The 19,993-nt window shown below is 37.8% G+C and overlaps 1 protein-coding gene across 2 annotated transcripts in view; it reads left to right on the top strand.

Moving 5' to 3' along the window:
• The window catches only part of gpc6a (glypican 6a), a 248,045-nt gene that overhangs the window by 114,985 nt on the left and 113,067 nt on the right, over positions 1 to 19,993 (top strand). For both annotated transcript variants that reach the window (XM_067442225.1, XM_067442226.1), the window contains exon 3: positions 15,746 to 16,137. In XM_067442225.1, the coding sequence (XP_067298326.1) occupies positions 15,746 to 16,137 (392 nt within the window). The remainder of the gene's footprint in view (positions 1 to 15,745; positions 16,138 to 19,993) is intronic.

Raw genomic sequence — 19,993 nt, 5'->3', positions numbered from 1 at the left:
GACGCTGCAGATATCTGCGGTCTGATTACAATGCAGAAACTCATCAATCATCACTCACCAAAACCACAGCAAGGACCAATAGCCGGCCATCGGTCATTCCGCTGACACTAACACTGCCGCCCCATTTATTATCATCAGCCGAGCGGCAGGCTGCATTCTTTAACATTCTTATTTTGATGTCCAGACATTGTGAAATATTGTTATGAATGACGTCTTGGTAGGTTTGATAATGCCAGGCTTCATAAGATGCGTATTTTTGGCACTATTAGCAGGAAACAGATTGCATTTTTACTTCTACTGCTAGACTAGCAAAGCCAGACTTTTTACTATAAGCATAAAACGAGGGGCTATATCACACGGAGAGAGCTTTCCCATTCATTCCAATGACAGAAGTTCATGACCTGCATGCTACAATCTTTGCTGTTGCATCTTAAAATCTGAAACTGCATGCAAGCCATCAATCTTATTTTCTTGCACTGAATTCTTGCTCAGGAGCCCTCTTTACACCAGTGTACTAACTTGTTGAATGAATAGTTCAACCGAAATTCACCGTCAGGCCAGTGCATTCACACACATCCAAATATAACTCCCCAAGACGTGTCACGCCAGGTTTGACGTCAGCGACTTCATCGCTTCTTGTGCATCTTGTTATTGACGTCAAACCTGCCACGATGCACCATATTTGAATGCACGCACATGCTAAGGAGATCTGTGCAGCTTGCTGTTTGCACCAGGATGTCCATGTATGTATGACATGTGAGTCTTTTCTATATTTTTTTTTCTTCACCAAACTCCCTGAATTCCTCCTCCATATCACCCCACAAAGGCTTTTGGTCATTATCGGATCAGTTCTCAACGTGCCGTAAACATCTATTCAGAGCGTGCAATAAATAACAAACTCCGTCCCCAAAGACCGCCCGTCCTGCTCTTATATCTACACGCGATGGCATCTGCAACGAGAGGAACGAAATCTGCATAATTGGCAAGCGTTGAATACACACAGTTGTCATCTCTTCTTCAGGTAATGAATCACTGGTTGCGCACAAACAACAACAACAAAACCGAGTCTTAACACTTTGGCAACCTTCAGCAGATTGTGCCTTTACTCCTAATGAGTCTGTAAGTGATATCACACCATTCCAGCGGGCAATTAGTGAGCAGAGAGTCACACTTTCACTGAGGCATGGGGCATCTGGGTATTTCCAATGGCTTTGTTGAAATATTGCACTGCCAGGGGAATAACAGAACTTAGTGGAAGCTTGTGTCATAAAACTCAGTAACTTTATGTTTCTATTCCACCCCGTTTGTGTCTATCATTAACCCTCACAAAAAGCGCTGTGGGGGTACTTTGCCTCAGATCCATTAGGGCTGGGCATGGGGTTTTGAGATTTTTGTTGTGTGTGTATGTGAAATGTGTTACATTTTAATAATTGTAATTACTTTTTAAATGTGCTTTCATTATCATACTTGTTCATAAATTGTTAAATATTTCTATTTAGCTTTAATACAATAAATGTAATTTCAGTTTTATTAATTTTATAATATATATGTACACACACACACACACACACACACACACACACACACACACACACACACACACACACACACACACACACACACACACACACACACACACACACACACACACACACACACACACACACACACCTAAAGGATTATTATGATCACCATACTAATACTGTGTTTGACCCCCTTTCGCCTTCAGAACTGCCTTAATTCTACGTGGCATTGAATCAACAAAATGCTGAAAGCATTCTTTAGAAATGTTGGCCCATATTGATAGGAGAGCATCTTACAGTTGATGGAGATTTGTGGGATGCACATCCAGGGCACGAAGCTCCCGTTCCACCACATCCCAAAGATGCTCTATTGGGTTGAGATCTGGTGACTGTGGGGCCATTTTAGTACAGTGAACTCATTCTCATGTTCAAGAAACCAGTTTGAAATGATTTGAGCTTTGTGACATGGTGCATTATCCTGCTGGAAGTAGCCATCAGAGGATGGGTACATGGTGGTCATAAAGGCATGGACAGGGTCAGAAACAATGCTCAGGTAGGCCGTGGCATTTAAACGATGCCCAATTGGCACTAAGGGGCCTAAAGTGTGCCAAGAAAACATCCCCCACACCATTACACCACCACCACCAGCCTGCACAGTGGTAACAAGGCATGATGGATCCATGTTCTCAATCTGTTTACGCCAAATTCTGACTCTATTATCTGAATATCTCAACAGAAATCGAGACTCATCAGACCAGGCAATATTTTTCCAGTCTTCAACTGTCCAATTTTGCTGAGCTTGTGCAAATTGTAGCCTCTTTTCCTATTTGTAGTGGAGATGAGTTGTACCCGGTGGGGTCTTTTGCTGTTGTAGCCCATCCGCCTCAAGGTTGTGCGTGTTGTGGCTTCACAAATGCTTTGCTGCATACTTCGGTTGTAACGAGTGGTTATTTCAGTCAAAGTTGCTCTTCTATCAGCTTGAATCAGTCGACCCATTCTCCTCTGACCTCGAGCATCAACAAGGCATTTTCGCCCACAGGACTGCAGGACTAATATATTGTTTCCTCTTCAGATCAACTGTTGATTATTTTAGTTATAGTGAATGATAACTGCAAAGATTGAAAGTTATGATAATCAGATTCTGTGAAGGATCCATCGGAGTCAAATAATGATTCATTAAAAGGAGCAGCTCATAAATTTCATGTGTTCATGTGAACTGTTTTTGATTCACTGAAGTGTTTTTGTGAATTCCATCATCTGTGTTTTATGTTTTTGATTTACTTTAAAGAGTCTGATCGGGCTGTGTATTATTGCGTGCAGCCTGTAATGATAAACTTGTATCTTGTTGTTTGATTGACTTCACTGGATCGTCTTTTAAGGCATTCCTCAAAAACAAAATGCACTAGGATCAGCAGCACACAGTGATGTGCGGTCGTCTGTGATATCTTGGTAATATGCTGGATGCCTTGCGACCGAGTCTCATCATATCATGCACCCACGCACGCGCTGACACCCATGAGGAAAAACACTACATAATGAGCCACATATCGGGTATCACACTAATTTAATTAAAGCGAATTGAGCCTGTTTGTGGGAGACCTAAATACAGCCGGCGACTGTCAGCGGCTCAGTTTGTCTCTGCTGATTACAACACGAGCTGCTGCTTTCTCCAACACGTCCTCTTTCCCTCCATCTGAGATGCTGAATCTGATGCCACAGTCTGTTTATTACACTTTGGACTGCTATTTTGAGGACTGTGATACCAGACGCTTGATTTTCGGTGTGCATCTTTGACATGTTCAGTTGTTCTGTTGTCTGGAGGCGCACTGTGAGCTCACATTTAATTTGAAGTGCAACTTTTGCTTGGCAGAATCCATTATTAATGATGTTATGATGTTAAAAAAAGCATGATTTTGACATCCCATAGAAGTGTTGTGATGAGGTTTTGACTAGGTCTTATACAAAAGTGGAATCAGAGCATTTAGATTGACTGTCAATAATGTACTCAGACAGTACAGAATCAGTATTAATATATACAATTATCATTTAGTGGAGACATGCTACTATGTCAGTCTATGTTGTCAATATTGCAAAAAAGTAGAAAAATGCAGTTTTGTTCTGATATGGTTGTTTGACTCCTGTAAGTCTGAGGCATGCACCACAATACATTTAAGAGTTTAGCTGTCCTTAATTTTATGCAATTTTATTTTTTAAATTAAATTACATGAATGTGTATTTATGCATACATTTGTATTTATTTATTTATTTTGTTTACTAATTTATGTTTATTTATGAAAGATATTTTTTTATTTTAAATGGAGATGCTGAATTTTGTTTGTTTGTTTATTTATTTATGCATTTTATTGATTTTTATTTTTGTTTATCACTTTTTTATTTATGCAATTTATTTTATTTTAAATGGACATGTTGAATTTTTATTTATTTATTTATTTATGTTTATTCATGCAAGTATTTATGCAATTCATTATTTTAATTAAGCATTTTTTTCTGGCAAGCATAACCTCATTCAGCAGGCCAAATGTAATCGTTCCACATGTCATGTTTTTGACACTCCTTGTCTACACCGTAAATGTTTGGGTGATTTGACTTATCGTTCTTTATTTTGGCAGTTGTAAGTGTCCTTGTAAGTTGAACCAGATTTGACGTTTTCTACAGAACATGTCAGCGGGTTCAACGCCTGCACATGCTGATGCTAAGGTAGTTGTGAGTGGTTGCTTGTCCAAGTCTGTATGATTTTCTGCTCTTATAGATATGACTCAGGTCCCTCTTCAGCAAGTCAATGAGAGCTTTCCATCATTCCTGACTGTGCAGTAGTAGCATAATAATACATCTCTTCTCAACAAGCCGCCTGATTTGAGGTGTCATTCGTAATAGTATTGTGATTATCACCTTAGCAAGCACCTCAAATTATCAGTATGTGATGAGACATTAGCTGAATGAACAATCATATTCAATCTGCCATGCTGAAACAGTTCAATCCTTCCAGAAGCCTCGAATGCACTTCTTCATACTGCTGAAAGACTGCCAGCTGAGCTCTTTTAAAGTTTCCCCTTAATTTAATATTTAGTGTCTTGAAATGAAAAGGTGTAAAATATGATCACCTGTACGCTTGCTTGGCAGCGATTATTACAAGACAAGGTGAGAAAGGCAGTCTTTAGTGTTTAAATGATATTTTTCATGTTACAGTATTACTGGCTGAACCGTAGAAAGGTCACCCTGAACATTCATATTAATTATTCATCCTAATTATGGCTGAATGGACTCGGGCCTAATTTCAGCATATCTCGCACTGATGGGTGAAATGGAGAAAAGTCATTGGAAAGGGTCTAAATGGGCTTAAAAAGATGAGTAAATCCAGCCAAAGAAGCAATAAAGGAGGAGAAGGTGACGCAAACTATTGAAATAAATCTGTTCAAGCGGCATTATTCTCGCATAATCAAATTTACGGAAATGAACATCATTTCAGGTTCGTGGATTATGTTTCCTGGCAGCATAAAGCTTATTGGACTTTTTGAAGGAGCAAAGGTATGAAAAAGTAATTTAGCCCGCTGTGAGGTGAAGAATTAATATTTAATATTTCTCCTGATGTAATAAAGGCTAGTTATTACTGTAGTGATAATTAATTCACCTACAAGATGTAGATCGGAACTATTCACTTTTATGATGTTCTCATAATTAGCACATTGCATTTTAATAGCGTTATTTAATTATTTTTTGTGGGGAAAAAAACAAAAGCATACATGTTTGTCGTTTTAGGGCCTTGTTATATATTACAGGTGTCATGTGCACTGCTTTTATGATGTTTTGTCTGCCTTTTTTGTAGCTTGACGGTCACCTGTGAATGTTTTTCATTCATGTAGAAGTTGTTCACTATATTTCGGCGTGTTTCTCTGCCGCCTGGACTGCTCGTATGTTTTCTTGCACATTTGCATGTTTAGTAAATATCTCAAGGTGTGATTAATGTGGGTCGTTTGTTTAAGACCAATCCATACTTCTCAGCTGTTGCCATGGTGATGCACAAGCGAATCACATGCTGGATCGACACTAGAGGAGTTTGTATGATGCTGTATATGAAAGCAGTTCTGTGTGCACTTCCATACAATTGGCAGTGATTTACACTATATGAATAATCACATTAGGCTTTGATAAATGTGGTGTCGGCACGTCTCACATCATCTCAATTGTCTCCCCGAGGTTCACATTATCAAGCAGCACGAGTTTAAGTTTGAGTTCACAGCTCTGCATGTGATACACACTCACGGCGGAGGCTTCAGAACTACTGTAGGACATTTCAGATCCTGAAGTGAAGTTTGGTGATGGCAAATGAGCTTCAATTTTTTTAAGGAACATTTCAAAGTGTATATATATATATTACTGTTTTTTGACAACCGCCCAAAAAAGAGAGATGATATATATATATATATATATATATATATATATATATATATATATATATATATATATATATATATACACCGTGCAAAAGTCTTAGGTATTATTAGTAATTTAACCCCCAAAATTGTTTTTTAACTCATTTATTTATATATTTTACAATAGTGTGTCAGTAGGTAATATCAGTTTACATTTTCAAACATTTATTAATTGTAAAAATCCGTTCAGTGAGATTTTTGTATGCAGAAGGAGTCTGAAAACAGCTATTTGAATTACACAGAGATCTAATCTCAACATCATTGAGTCCGTCTGGGATTACATTAAGAAACTGAAGAAACTGAAGAAACTGAAGAAACTGAGACAAAATCCACAAGAACTGCGACAACGTCTTTAAGATGCTTGAAGAAACCCTCCTGCAAAGCTGACAGGAATGGATTATTACAATTAATAAATGTTTGAAAATGTAAACTGATATTACCTACACATTACACATTATTGCAAAACATATAATTAACTGGCTTAAAAACATTTTTGGGGGGTGTAACTACTAACGTGCCTAAGACTTTTGCACAGTACTGTATATATATATTTTAGGACAGCTGGAGGTAGAGAACATTTAATGTGGCATCGCTGTAGAGTCCGGATCATGATATTTCAGAGCTGAAGTCTAACTCCATTGATTCTTACGGGGCTTGGACAGCTTGAAAACAAACCTCTGTGAGCGCCTGCATGGACGGGCCATTTGTTAGCCAAATATTGAGAGAGAGAGAGAGAGAGAGAGAGAGAGAGAGAGAGAGAGAGAGAGAGAGAGAGAGAGAGAGAGAGAGAGAGAGAGAGAGAGAGAGAGAGAGAGAGAGAGAGAGAGAGAGAGAGCAATAGAAAAAATCCTTTCAGCTAGAAATACATAAGCCCATAAGCGGCCCACAGGAGACACCTTACTAATCTCGGGAGCTTTGACAGACATTTGTATTCATGTTGGCAGAAATCCACGCCTTGTGTTTGTTTTCAGGACTTTCCCATTAACAGCAACATGCCCTTTCACCGTCAATCACTCTAATAGGTGACTCGGATCAATAACCACAGACTCTGCAATCTACATCCAGCCCCGTCCTTCAGCAGCCGCAGCCGCAGTCCTGCGACCTCCAGCGGGTTTACTGCCCACAGACACCGGGAGATGAACAAAGACGTTTTACGAGGTTATTACAGCGAGTAGCGCCACAGGGTTAGTTGTGGTTTAAAGTGGAGCGTGAATCGCAGGACATCCCTGTGATGAATTATACATAGACAGCTGGAGTGAGATGAATTTTCCATGAATTTTTTGCAGTATGAGCCTGCATGTCCTAATTTAGTTTTTTTATATATATAAAATAGGATTCAGCCATTGTGTAGAATTAGACTGTACAATTCTAATTACCTTTTGTTTTAATTATTTTCAAACAAATATTTTATTTGTTTTAAAGAAATGTTTTCATTTATTCTTAACAAATATATTATTTATTTATTTATTTATTTATTTATTTATTTATTTATTTATTTATTTATTTATTTATTTATTTATTTATTTATTTATTTATTTATTTAAAACCAAAGTATTCAGATAGAATCTATCTATCTATCTATCTATCTATCTATCTATCTATCTATCTATCTATCTATCTATCTATCTATCTATCTATCTATCTATCTATCTATCTATCTATCTATCTATCTATCTATCTATCTATCTATCTATCTATCTATCTATCTATCTATCTATCTATCTCCTCTTTTTTGTTGGCATAATTAGTGAAATTAGTTTAGCAGACAGGGGAGAATATCATCATTACAATGCAAAGTTTTCTGATGTCCAGCCATTCAATGTGGGTAAAGTATGAACATTATTTTGTCTTATGATTTCCATTCAGAATATTGCAAGCCAATAATTGCTGCTAATAGTCATTTCAGCAGGTTTTAGTTATCGTGGCATTTCAACCGTCAGATTCTAATGCTCACGAAGCTTAAACAACAGAGAGTTGATGTGATTGCATGTGACATGAAGGTAATGGCCTTTCAAATTATTTTCCCCACTCTCAATTAGCCTGTGCGAGGCTCAATTAATTATGCTCAGCGAGGCCTCTTACCTACGTCTGCGCTTTCAGCCTTTCTCACAGCCAATGCTGTGACCCACGTGAACGCTTCACATAACGGCGTGGTGCTTAAACAGCTGAGAAATAGCCTTTATGGGCCGAAATGACTCTTTTCTGACATAATCCAGTGACCCACAGTGGGACAACCAATGGAGTTCGGTGGCCTGTTTAATTCAGCGCGCAAAGATGGCATTTACACCTGCCGAATTAGAAATGTAAGTTATTTTTCCACTGATCTCTCAAATATGCAGGTTTTACGTTATATTGTACGTTAGTGACATTATTATATTATATTATATTATATTATATTATATTATATTATATTATATTATATTATATTATATTATATTATATTATATTTATTATATTAATTATATTATATTATATTATATTATATTATATTATATTATATTATTTAATTAATTTTAAATAAATATTTTATATATTTTTAAATAAATATAAATATTAATATTTTATTTATAATATAATACAACAAAACAATACAGTACAATATATATGGAACATAATATATGTTTTTTAACAGTAGACATTTTTCTGGTCATTACTCTTAATTTTTCTTTATCAAAAGTCTCCAGTGAATCTCATTCCTGACTAGACGCAGTAGAAACACTGAAGATATCTTTAAGATGTTTTTCCAATGATGTGGCTCTCAAATAAAACTTGTGCCAATGCTGCAGGTTTTTGAACGTCCAGGGCATCAAATAAGCAAATATCATCGACATTAAAGTTGATGCTTAACATTTGCTATGGAGCACTACGATGCGGGGAAAGCTGTAAATGATCATCTCTGTTCACGAGCATTGTTTATTCTTGGCCATTCAGCAGCGAGGAGATGTTTTTCTTACACCTGTAAAGATAACAGTAGCATTTCCATTTTAACAGCATCTTTTGTGATCAGGGAAAGCCGTTGTGATTATTTGAATGGAGCGCGGTGTGAATCTCTCTGTAATGAATAAGCGGCATGGCTTGATACCTCATGCTTCATCTTCTGAAGGTGTTGGAGGTGACCTCGGCTTGTTAATGCTGCGGACAACGTGCAGCTCAACGGATTAGATCGCAGAGGCTGCGAAGAGGCCTCATAAAAGTTTCAGCATGGCCGTTGTGTGCTTTGACTTGGTGCCTGTGAGTTTTTGTTTCAGCTGAGAGCATTTTCATAATTCAGTCATTCGTTTCATCTGCATTTTTCATGTGACAGAAGTGTTCATTGCCAGGAGAGATAAAAAGACTGGCAGACCGGGAATGGTTATATTACACACAACATAAAGTAAATCTGAATGTGGAAGCTGATGCATAATTCAGTCTGCTACTGTCATTCATTATTTTCCCCTTAAAGATGTAGGTCATTTGAGTAAAATGCATTCAAATATTCACTGCTTTTCATTCCCGTGCAGGAGTGGCTAGCTGAATAAATAAAAACCTGCTGAATGATGGGACATCATTTAATAATAATGTCACTACATCTTCCTGCCCATCTTTGACTGATGAAGATGGCTTATTTTGCAAAGAAATCTGTCGAAAAGAAAAGAAAAGAAAAGAAAAGAAAAGAAAAGAAAAGAAAAGAAAAGAAAAGAAAAGAAAAGAAAAGAAAAGAAAAGAAAAGAAAAGAAAAGAAAAGAAAAGAAAAGAAAAGAAAAGAAAAGAAAAAAGGTTCTATATGGAACCCTAAAGATTCTTTCAGGCACTTCAGAACATTTAAGGGTTTCCATCAGGGGATGGCATTCTATGGATTTAGTTTCAATTCATTCATTCATTTATTACATTACATTTTATGAAGTAAACAACTTGTAAACATGCTTTATCACTAGAACAAAATATATAACAATTAAACATTAAAGTATGCAATCATTTAAGACATTTCTCTTCATACAGAAACTTTTCGGCATAAAAGGATTCTTTAAAATTGACGAATCATAAATACTTCACTTGTTTCATTACTGAAGGAATCAGCACTTTTGAACGAATCTCTTGAATGAATGATTCAATGACTCGCTCATAAAGACTTCACTTGTTTCATTACTGAAGGAATCAGCACTTTTGAACGAATCTCTTGAATGAAAGATTCAATGACTCGCTCATAAAGACTTCACTTGTTTCATTACTGAATGAATCAGCACTGTTGAACGAATCTCTTAAAATAATGAATCAATGACTCACTCATAAATTCTTCACTTGTTTCATTACTGAACGAATCAGCATTTTTGAAAAAAATCTCTTAAGTGAATGATTCAATGACCCACTCTTAAAGGGTGCTTCTCAATAGCCCTCCTCATTTCCTTGCTCCTCCGTTCTTCATCCTATGAACCGGAAACTGATGGAGCTCAGCCATCTTGTAGGACATCTCAATTCTCTAATTTCACTGTGAGGAGGCGAGGATGGAGGAGTGAGGAGGCTTCCTGAGGAGTCGAGCGAGGACACACAGGTAGATCCTTTGCGAAAGTGCTTTATCGACTAAACGTCATGCATGCATTAATTCTTCTCCCCTTTCACATATTGCCACTGTTTATTATTATTATTATTATTATTATTATTATTATTATTATTATTATTATTATTATTATTATTATTATTATTATTATTATTATTATTATGTTTAAATGTACAAGACACAAATGTTTGTCAAATAACAACACCTGACAGTTGCAGAATTATACCAAAGCACAAGAAAATGAAAGAAACAAATAGAAACTAATACCATACAACGAATAAAAAACAGTTAATACCTGGAATTCGTTGTTAATAATAACTGGTAGCCAAATATTAATTAAAATATGGACAAATGTGGTATTTGGTGGAGGTTGAAGCTTACAATCTAAATAGTTCTCTCTAATGTTCAAGAATCTGACTAAATCCAGCGGTGTAGTCATCATTAATTGACGACGATTTGAAGTGACGGGGAGCGAGGATATATCATTTCACTTGATTCAATTCCTCCGTCCTCGCCTCTTTTCCTCGCGTCCTTCCCTCACATCCGGAAGGGGTGGAGCTAAGGTGTGAGGAAAGGAAGCTAGGACAGTTAAGGAGGATGCACAAATACAAGAATTGGGAAGCACCCATAGACTTCACTTGTTTCATTACTGAAGGAATCAGCTTGTATTTAAAACTCTTGAGTGAATGATTCAATGACTCATGTATAAAGCCTTAATTTGATTCATTACTGAATGAATCAGCAGTTTCTGTACAAATATCTTGAATGAATAATTCAGTGACCAATACGCCACTTGTCGCCACCTACTGGTGAAACAATAAAATTGATACAATCTTTATTTGAAGCATAAAGTTACAAATGTGACGTGCTCTATTTTGATCGCTAGCACAGACATCACTGTTTATATCTGAACTATAAACCTCCATCCCAAGTATGATAACTTGATTATTTTTAAGACAGAAATAATGATACTTAGTGGTTGAAAAGACTGTTTGTGAAGGTGTTTCATACCTATACATGACAATTGTTCTCTGCTCCTTCTCAATATGATCGTACTTGACAAAGGATTCATAATCATAGTCAAATCGTTGCCATTTAGAAATAAGATCGCAATATTTTAACGATTAATCATGCATCTCTACCATATGTTTCCACTGTAATTCTCAGCAGAAGTCATTCCGGATTGTGCCATCAGGTACATTACCAACGTGGTGACCGCACGTCTCTTAGAACAATTACTTTTAACAGCGACTCCATCTCGATCTGGCCTCGTCCTTGACTCCCTCTTTTATAAGAATAAAGGACCATCTGCGGCACACGGAAACGCTCGGGGCCTATTATTACTTAAATAAATGAAGGGGTAATCATGGGTCAGTCGACTGCAGAAAAAGTAGAGTGAGAAACTGGGGACCCGCCGTTGTAATGAGAACAGTACATATACTTTCATGATTTCTTTGTCATTGTATGTGGTGAAGCTATGCGGAGATGATGTCTGTGATATCAAAACCTTGCATACTACTCTAACTACATATGCAGGCTGTGCATAGTATGCAGATTATATATCTTGTAATGTGCAAAAATGTACTGTACCCACAATGCAATGCACCCAATAGTTTGGTTTATGTTGTCTTGTTCTCACTTGATTAAACTATGTTAGTGTTCCACTCCCAGTGTTCGACTGGATTATTCTGAGGCTTTGCTAGTAGATAAGGATATCAAGATGTTGCGTGTACATCAATCTTTTACAGGTGTGGGTGTATGTGGGCGCGCGCGACCCTTCAGGTCTGTTTAATATCTCTCTCATTGCCTATCTCTAATGAGCTCTTAAAAAGCCATTTGAAGATGAATACGTCCGCTCTAATGTGACTCTGATAAGATACAAGAGATAAGTTTTCATAAAGAGGCGACAGCAGAGGCCGAGCAATTAGTCCAAATGGAAAGGCTCCAGAAAGAAGCAGATGCACGCTGATATGAGCTGTCCCTCGGATGTCCTCTTTTCTTTGCATCTGGAAAACACAAACAGGTAGTAGTTTTAATCTTTCTCTGTGAGAAAGCCATCTGTCCAAACCTCTCATGTCACTGCGTTCATTAGGATTTAACAGCGCTGATTAAACAAGCGTTTGGACGCATTTGAGGACGTCCGCAATAATGGAAGAGTGTAATTAGTGCTTCCGTTTGTGATCCAGACATGAATGATTGTCTTGTTGAGGAGAGGTTTGCTAGTGCTTCACCATGTGATCAAATGTGCAATTTTCACCTGCGGGAGAATAAAACATTTAGGGTCCATACAATTTTTTTTTTATTTTTTTTTTTTAATGGAAAGAAATAGAAAGAAAAAGTGGTCATAACAAAACCCCCGCAAAAAAACACACATTATGATTGACACTATTGATTGGGTCCAGTTGACATCCAGTGTAGACAAATGACTGCCAGTGGGCGGGGCCTATACATGGAATAATGTATAAGTATTGGTTGATGTCTTGCTCTGGAGGCGTACATATGGGTGTGTGGGTGGGGGGGGATTTTGGGACTATTTGCAAATATATGAAAATAAATGCATTTAATATATTGTTAGTCTCGAGATTTCCTTTTTTTATTAAAATCAAAGATGTTCCGTGATTGTATATTAAGAGCAGAGACATGTTTTTATGTATTCTTTTTGTGATTTTACACTGGAAAGAATAGAGTCTCTGCAACGGCATTAAGCGACAGATTGACATTAAGCTCTGTGTTTGAAAACTGTGCAAGAGCCAAAAGAGTGAAGGGCGCACGCTGTGTGTGTGTGTGTGTGTGTGTGTGTGTGTGTGTGTGTGTGTGGTTCGAGGTTTTATTCATTGATCGGATGGGCCAAGTAACATTAATAAAAAAAATTTTTTTTAAAAATCAATAAATCTTGGTGAAAGAGAGATGAATCGTGTTTGTTTAATTGCCGTTTCCCCACTGACCACAGGGGAGCTGAAGCTCATTAAATATGCAAATCTTATCCAATCCTAGCCGTGGGCATCTACTTCCAAGTCTTCAGTGCGGCATGGCCATCAAAACTGAGCGTTACTTGAGAGAACCTCAAAACCAGGGCAGAAAATAGCATATTACTTATTCATTATGCCATGAGATGACCTCAGACAACATAAAAAAGCCAGTTCATGACACCTTTAAGATGACAAAAAGGTTTAAAAGTTACATTTTTAGTCTGGTCTGCCTCATGTCACTCGTCAAAGTCAAAATGATGGCCAATCTGGAAAACACATAGCCCCGGGACACTGGCCTTTGTGAGCCCAGGCCCATACATGTCCCAGTCTGATCCCGAATCGCAATGAACCACAACTGTATCCAGCCTTTGAAGGTATGTTCAATTAGACACCGATAGATGTCAAACAGTCTCTATCCATGCAATACTATCACGTAAAAACTAAATTTTTACTCACATCTGTGTGTAGCTTCATTCATTCATATAATATCATCCCCTCTGCAAATCCAGTCTCTTATTTACAAAAAAATCAGCGGAGAAAAGAAGGAAGAAACGGCCAATGTCTTCCCAACGTGAGCTGGATGTTCATTAAGAAATAAAGTTCATCCATGAATTCATAATATTGGAATCCGAATAAAGCTTATGCGGTATGTTTATTGTTTATTGCTTAGAAGTTGGATCTGGTTTAGCTCTATGTCATGTCAGGCACGAGTCGGTGGGTGGAGCTACAGAATCAGGCGGTGTTCATCTTCTGCTTCACCACACTGACGTCACAGCCTGGAATATTCTGAGATCTCTCGTTTGCTGGGTCTGGTGTCAATAAACGCTTTTCTTTGACTAACAGGGATGATTTCAGCTCTGAAACTTACAGGATATTCTTATTTTATCATGACCATTTCTATAACAAAAGCTCAAGGGAAAGCTGATTTTTCAATTCATTTTAACATACAGAGTGCTGCAATGTCAATGGTGGTTACAGCCCTACTATACTCCTCCTGTATAACAAGTATTGACTCATTTGAGGAGACACTTCTGAGTCACAGTCTCTCTCTCTCTCTCTCTCTCTCTCTCTCTCTCTCTCTCTCTCTCTCTCTCTCTCGCTCTCTCTCTCTCTGAATGAAAGAGCGGCTTGTACAGGGTTGAGGTTGCAGTCATGTTTGTGCTGGAGCGATAGACAGCTCTGTGAGGGCTGAAGGGTGTTAGATTGTATATTTGCATGATTTACTCCATTGTAATTATCTGAAGGGTAAAGCGGCTTTTCCGGCACTGAGTAATGAATATGTTGTTTTACATCATCAGCAGCCTCCATCAGCATGATGAGAAGGTAATTACTATTATTTCGTCGGGTGTTTTTCAAAAGGGCCAATATAAGCAGCGTCTAGATCAATCTACTTTAATGAAACATTTGATTATATAAGCAGATGACCCAAGGATACAACTAATTAGCCTTTGCAAATGGCAGAGTTTTCAATTTGAAGCTGAAAAGAAAGAGCTTCCTAAGAACTAAACCTGAAATCAATTGCTCAGATTCCTCATTTAAAGAGATGCTTCACTTAAAAATGAATTTTTGAAGGAATGTAAAGTCTTTTTTTGTTGTAGTTGCTTTTTAAAAGAAATGAATACTCTTATTCAGCAAGGATGCCTTACATTTAACTGCATTTGATGACATTGTTATTATTGAGCTATTCCGTTAACGTGAGGAGTTCAAGTGAAAGATGTCGAGTCGCATTAAAATCCTTCTCACAATCCAAATGTCCTCCGTTTGAGGACAAACAATCAGCAAGAGTCTGTTAAAAATAATCAGCACCTCAGGTCATGAGCGCTTGAGCTGCAATATGTAGTCTTGAAAGACAAGCCGGTCTGTATCCGTCTGAGCAGACGCTGCCGGCGGTGCGCTTCCATAAATCTTTGCCCGCGGCTGATAAGTTTAAAGCAAGACGTTAATTTGAGTACCATATGGTCGACTGGCAGTATTTCAGAAGCTGCTGTCTGCATCACATAATTTGATATCCACTCCATTTGAGAACAAGGTGAGAAAATGGTCTTGGGAGAGTCCCATTGACTTCTTTCTGTTTTGTAATTTGAAACATGGACTGAGAAGAATTTTTATTTTTATACAAAAAAAATGTGTTGAATCCTTTATTGACCCTCTGGGGTCTGAGGTGTTTTGACATTTGTGCTTATTTCTGTTACTGTGATGATGTGATTTATATGTGTACCACATACTCGTACGTATACTTATTTTGATGTATGTTTCTCTCTGTTTCAGAGTTCTTTCTGGAGTTGCTGGACAACTCCGAAAAGTCGCTCAACGACATGTTTGTGCGCACATACGGCAAACTGTACACGCACAACTCGGAGATGTTCGAGGACCTGTTCTCCGAGCTCAAGCGTTACTACACCGGCGGCAACGTCAACCTGGAGGAAGTGCTGAACGACTTCTGGTCCAGACTGCTGGAGCGCATGTTTCAGCTGCTGAACTCTCAGTACACCTTCAATGACGACTATCTGGAGTGTATCAGCAAATACACCGACCAGTTAAAGCCCTTCGGAGATGTTCCACGAAAGCTCAAGGCCCAGGTCACTAAGGCCTTCATTGTGGCTCGCTCGTTCGTTCAAGGACTCATGGTGGGTCGGGAAGTGGCCAACAGAGTGGCAAAGGTAAGGCATCTATTTTTACACGAGTCTTCCTGGTCTTTCTCAGCTTTCGCTGGACGTCTAGACGGGTCAGTGGCCTCCAGCGTCTGTCGATGAAATAGACCCCACTGCGCTAGAGATCTTAATACAGCTCCACTGAACCAGAGATTCAGATTATATATAATATAATATAATATAATATAATATAATATAATATAATATAATATAATATAATATGATATATTATATTATATTATATTATATTATAAATAATAATATTTTTATTAATCATTGTTTAATACATGATTCATGATTTTGAAGCTGTATTTAGAAAATAGACCTCACTGCTTATGACTATTATTATGATTAAATTACTAATGTATACATTATTTAGTGCATCATTTTTAAGGTATATCTGATATATATATATATATATATATATATATATATATATATATATATATATATATATATATATATATATATATATATAGCATGGTACACTTTACATGCTTACTACTACTATTATTATTATATTTTAGGTAGTTAGTCAGTCAGTCAGTCAGTCAGTCAGTTAGTTAGTTAGTTAGTTAGTTAGTTAGTTAGTCAGTTAGTTGGTTAGTTAGTCAGTCAGTCAGTTAGTTAGTTAGTCAGTCTGTTTGATATCTTGTGGGATTGTTTTGCTAGAGCAAAACTTAAACCATAGTATATATTTAGTAAAAGCCATTTATGTGCATTGCTATATTTTTCCAAAGGCCACTGGGTAACATGTTTCCATCTGTGCTAATGCATCTGAACAGCACAGAAGCCGCGTTTGAGCTTTGATGTGACAGCTGCACGCCGGACAGGTTATGACATCAGCGATGAGGCGAGATGCCCTGCGGAGCGATGGACATTTTCTGAAAGGAAGATAAAAGCGCGCGGCCTGGCAGCCGCAGCGGGCATCTCTGCTCCGTCTCTCAGATCCGTCTTTGATAGCTCATCTCGATCGCATTTTCCGCTGGATGTTTATGCTCTTTAATGGCTCACTGGATGATTATACGAATTATTGTCAGATTTCCTCCTGAAAAAGCCCAGAGTATGCAATGAGGCAGCCAGGCCTGTGTGGGTTTGCTTAGGTAATATGTAGATAAGCTGCTTTTGTATTTGAGTCATCTGTGATGCCAGAGGTAATAACAAAGTGACTGTTGTTTTCTTGCATTATACTGCCATCTGTGATGTCAGAGCTGAACACATCTGCCATAGTTCAGGGTTGAGCAATATTGGGAATTGTTTGTGAAAGTCTGTGAATTGGCCATATACAGTATGTGCCATCCCGATTTACAACAGTACTTTCAAACGGGTTTGTAGAATTTAGAACTCTCAGGATGTAGAGTTTAGAACCCTGGCAGATCGACATAACTGTGTTTGAATTTGTGTTGTTGTCACTTTGACAGAGTTCGCATGAGTGCGATTGAAAGCCTGAGCTGGATTATTCTTAGCCAATCAGCCTGTATTGTCTGTAATGACGTCTCTGGCCACCCGAGAGCAGTTCGAAGAACCTTCAAATCAGGGGCGTAGGAGCGACTTTGACATTGGGGGGGACATTTTCGCCGCTATGAATCAACGTCCATCCCACCAACATAATAGTAACAGTAGCCTATAGTGACGTGGTACAAAATGTATAGAATCACAAACAGCAAATAAATAAACAAAATCATCACTTTATCATCTGTTTAAATCATCTGTTTATTATTACACAAATATTGAAGTTGGGAAACATAAAAGTGTACAAACCCCTCCTGTAATTGCAGGCAGAAAGGAAAGTAGCACTTTAAAAGGCAAATATTTGATTCGTAACCCCCCAAAAATACAACAGTAGAAATATCCTTTAAAAATGTTGTTATTATAAATAATCTCCCACTCAGTGGCGTAACTAATGATGGGCCCCAGTGCAGGCTATTAGGCCCCCCCTAACCTAGCATGTAACACTTTAGGTTTAGGTTTCATTTCTATATCAGGATATAGGTTGTTTATTATTATTTACAAATCAAATATTAATGGCTTATTCTGTGTCACCGTAGGGCCTACATCCCTTAATCGTAAAAAAGACACTCTTTTATAATCACTAGTTATTTAGGGGGGTTCGGGGGCATGCTCCCCCGAGAAAATGTAGATTTCTAGGATCTACATATGTGCATTTTAAGATGTTCTGAAGGCCAAAAAAGTAGATAACAATATTACTAGAGACTCATCAAGATGGACATGTTGACATAGGCTACTTTTTTTGTGAGTTTGTCCGTTCAAACGCAAGACTTGAAAGAGAACTCTATATTTGCGCGCTGTGAGACTGCGCGCTTTCGGATGAGTGCACAGAGACAGATGTTCTCATTCCCGTCTTCCGGCACTACACGCGGGTGATGATGGTGAAAATCACTGTCCATATTTGAACCTAAGGCAGCACTCGCATGCATTGAACAAAGTTTATAAAGAGAGACCGTTTTGCCCACGTTTTTCTTTCATAATCGCTGGTGTTAGTGTATCACTGAGGAGCCAGTGCGTGTATCCATCACGAGAAACATAAACAAAGTAATATTTTCAAGTTACAACCCATAGATGCGTCATCATATGTGAGATGAACCACATCTTTAGACCAGCACACAGGTCGCGGTTTCTGTTTGCGTCATCACATTTCGGACGAATTGTTTCGGTGATGAAAGTCTTTCGGCCAAGAATGCACCGAGAATGCACATGGTCCATGTTCGGCCAAATATTTGATGCATCCCTAATTAAAATAATTAATAATAATAATAATAATAATAATAAATTACATTATGGGCTATTATTTAAACATAAATATGAAACTAAATAGGCTACGGTTTCTTTAACCCTCTGGCTGAAGAACGCACCGGCGAGTTCTGATGTTTTTTTCCCCATCACGAGTCAAGACGAGGGATAGCCTATAACTCGCAATACTCCGTAATTTTTGGCCATACCGATAAATGTGAGACATAATTATAAACTATTAATTGTCTACTTTTATTTGTGTATACTCACATAACAACAAAACTTTGTGCTTTAGTAAAATAAATAAAAAGGTGCGCTTTCTATCTGCGAGAATCTGAAACTCGGTGAATACATGACATAAACATGAAACACACGTCTAAAGAAAGCTTGAAATCGCTAGATTTAAATCAAATAATTCACATTTTATAGTGAATTGTGGAGCTCACTGGCATAGAGCGGAATATCTAGCGGATCGAGCGTCACGCAACTGTGCTCCGCTCACATGCTGAAAAAGGTGGTCAGTAGCCTATCCTAAGCGTGACGGTAGAGCGCGACAGCCGTGTGAAATCATGTCGATCATGTCGATCCAAACCTGTAAATATCTTAAAATTGTGTCCGAAGATGACCGAGGGTCTTACGGGTTTGGAACGACATGAGGGTGAGTAATAATGACCGAATTCAAATTTTTGTGTGAACTAACCCTTTGACTTTGTAATGCCGTTTTCTGTACAGTATAGACAAATGCTTGCGTACTCGCCTTTCAATTATACAATGCATTGGAAATTTGGAATGTTTCTTTGTTTCATATAAGATTAAAGTTGGGAAACTTAAACTTGTAGATTAAGTACCCTATTTGAGATTGATTGTATATGAATGCTAATGCATCACAAAAATCCCGTGCTCTATGCACTGCCATTAATTTTTGCGGTAAACACAAATCCGATCAGTTACTCCAGGTGGCTTCCACTTGACGTGAACAAATGTAAAGTGATCTGCTTGATCGCATCACGGTGATCGCATAATGCCAAGTGTAAACGCAGCCACAATAAGTTACCTCCACAGTAGATTATTTCTGATTACAAGCAAATAAATAACAAGTAAATCACAGTAGACA

Source organism: Pseudorasbora parva, chromosome 4 (assembly GCF_024679245.1).
Source record: "Pseudorasbora parva isolate DD20220531a chromosome 4, ASM2467924v1, whole genome shotgun sequence".
In the NCBI taxonomy this organism is placed as follows: Eukaryota; Metazoa; Chordata; class Actinopteri; order Cypriniformes; family Gobionidae; genus Pseudorasbora; species Pseudorasbora parva.
This window is presented reverse-complemented; position numbering and strand designations above follow the sequence as displayed.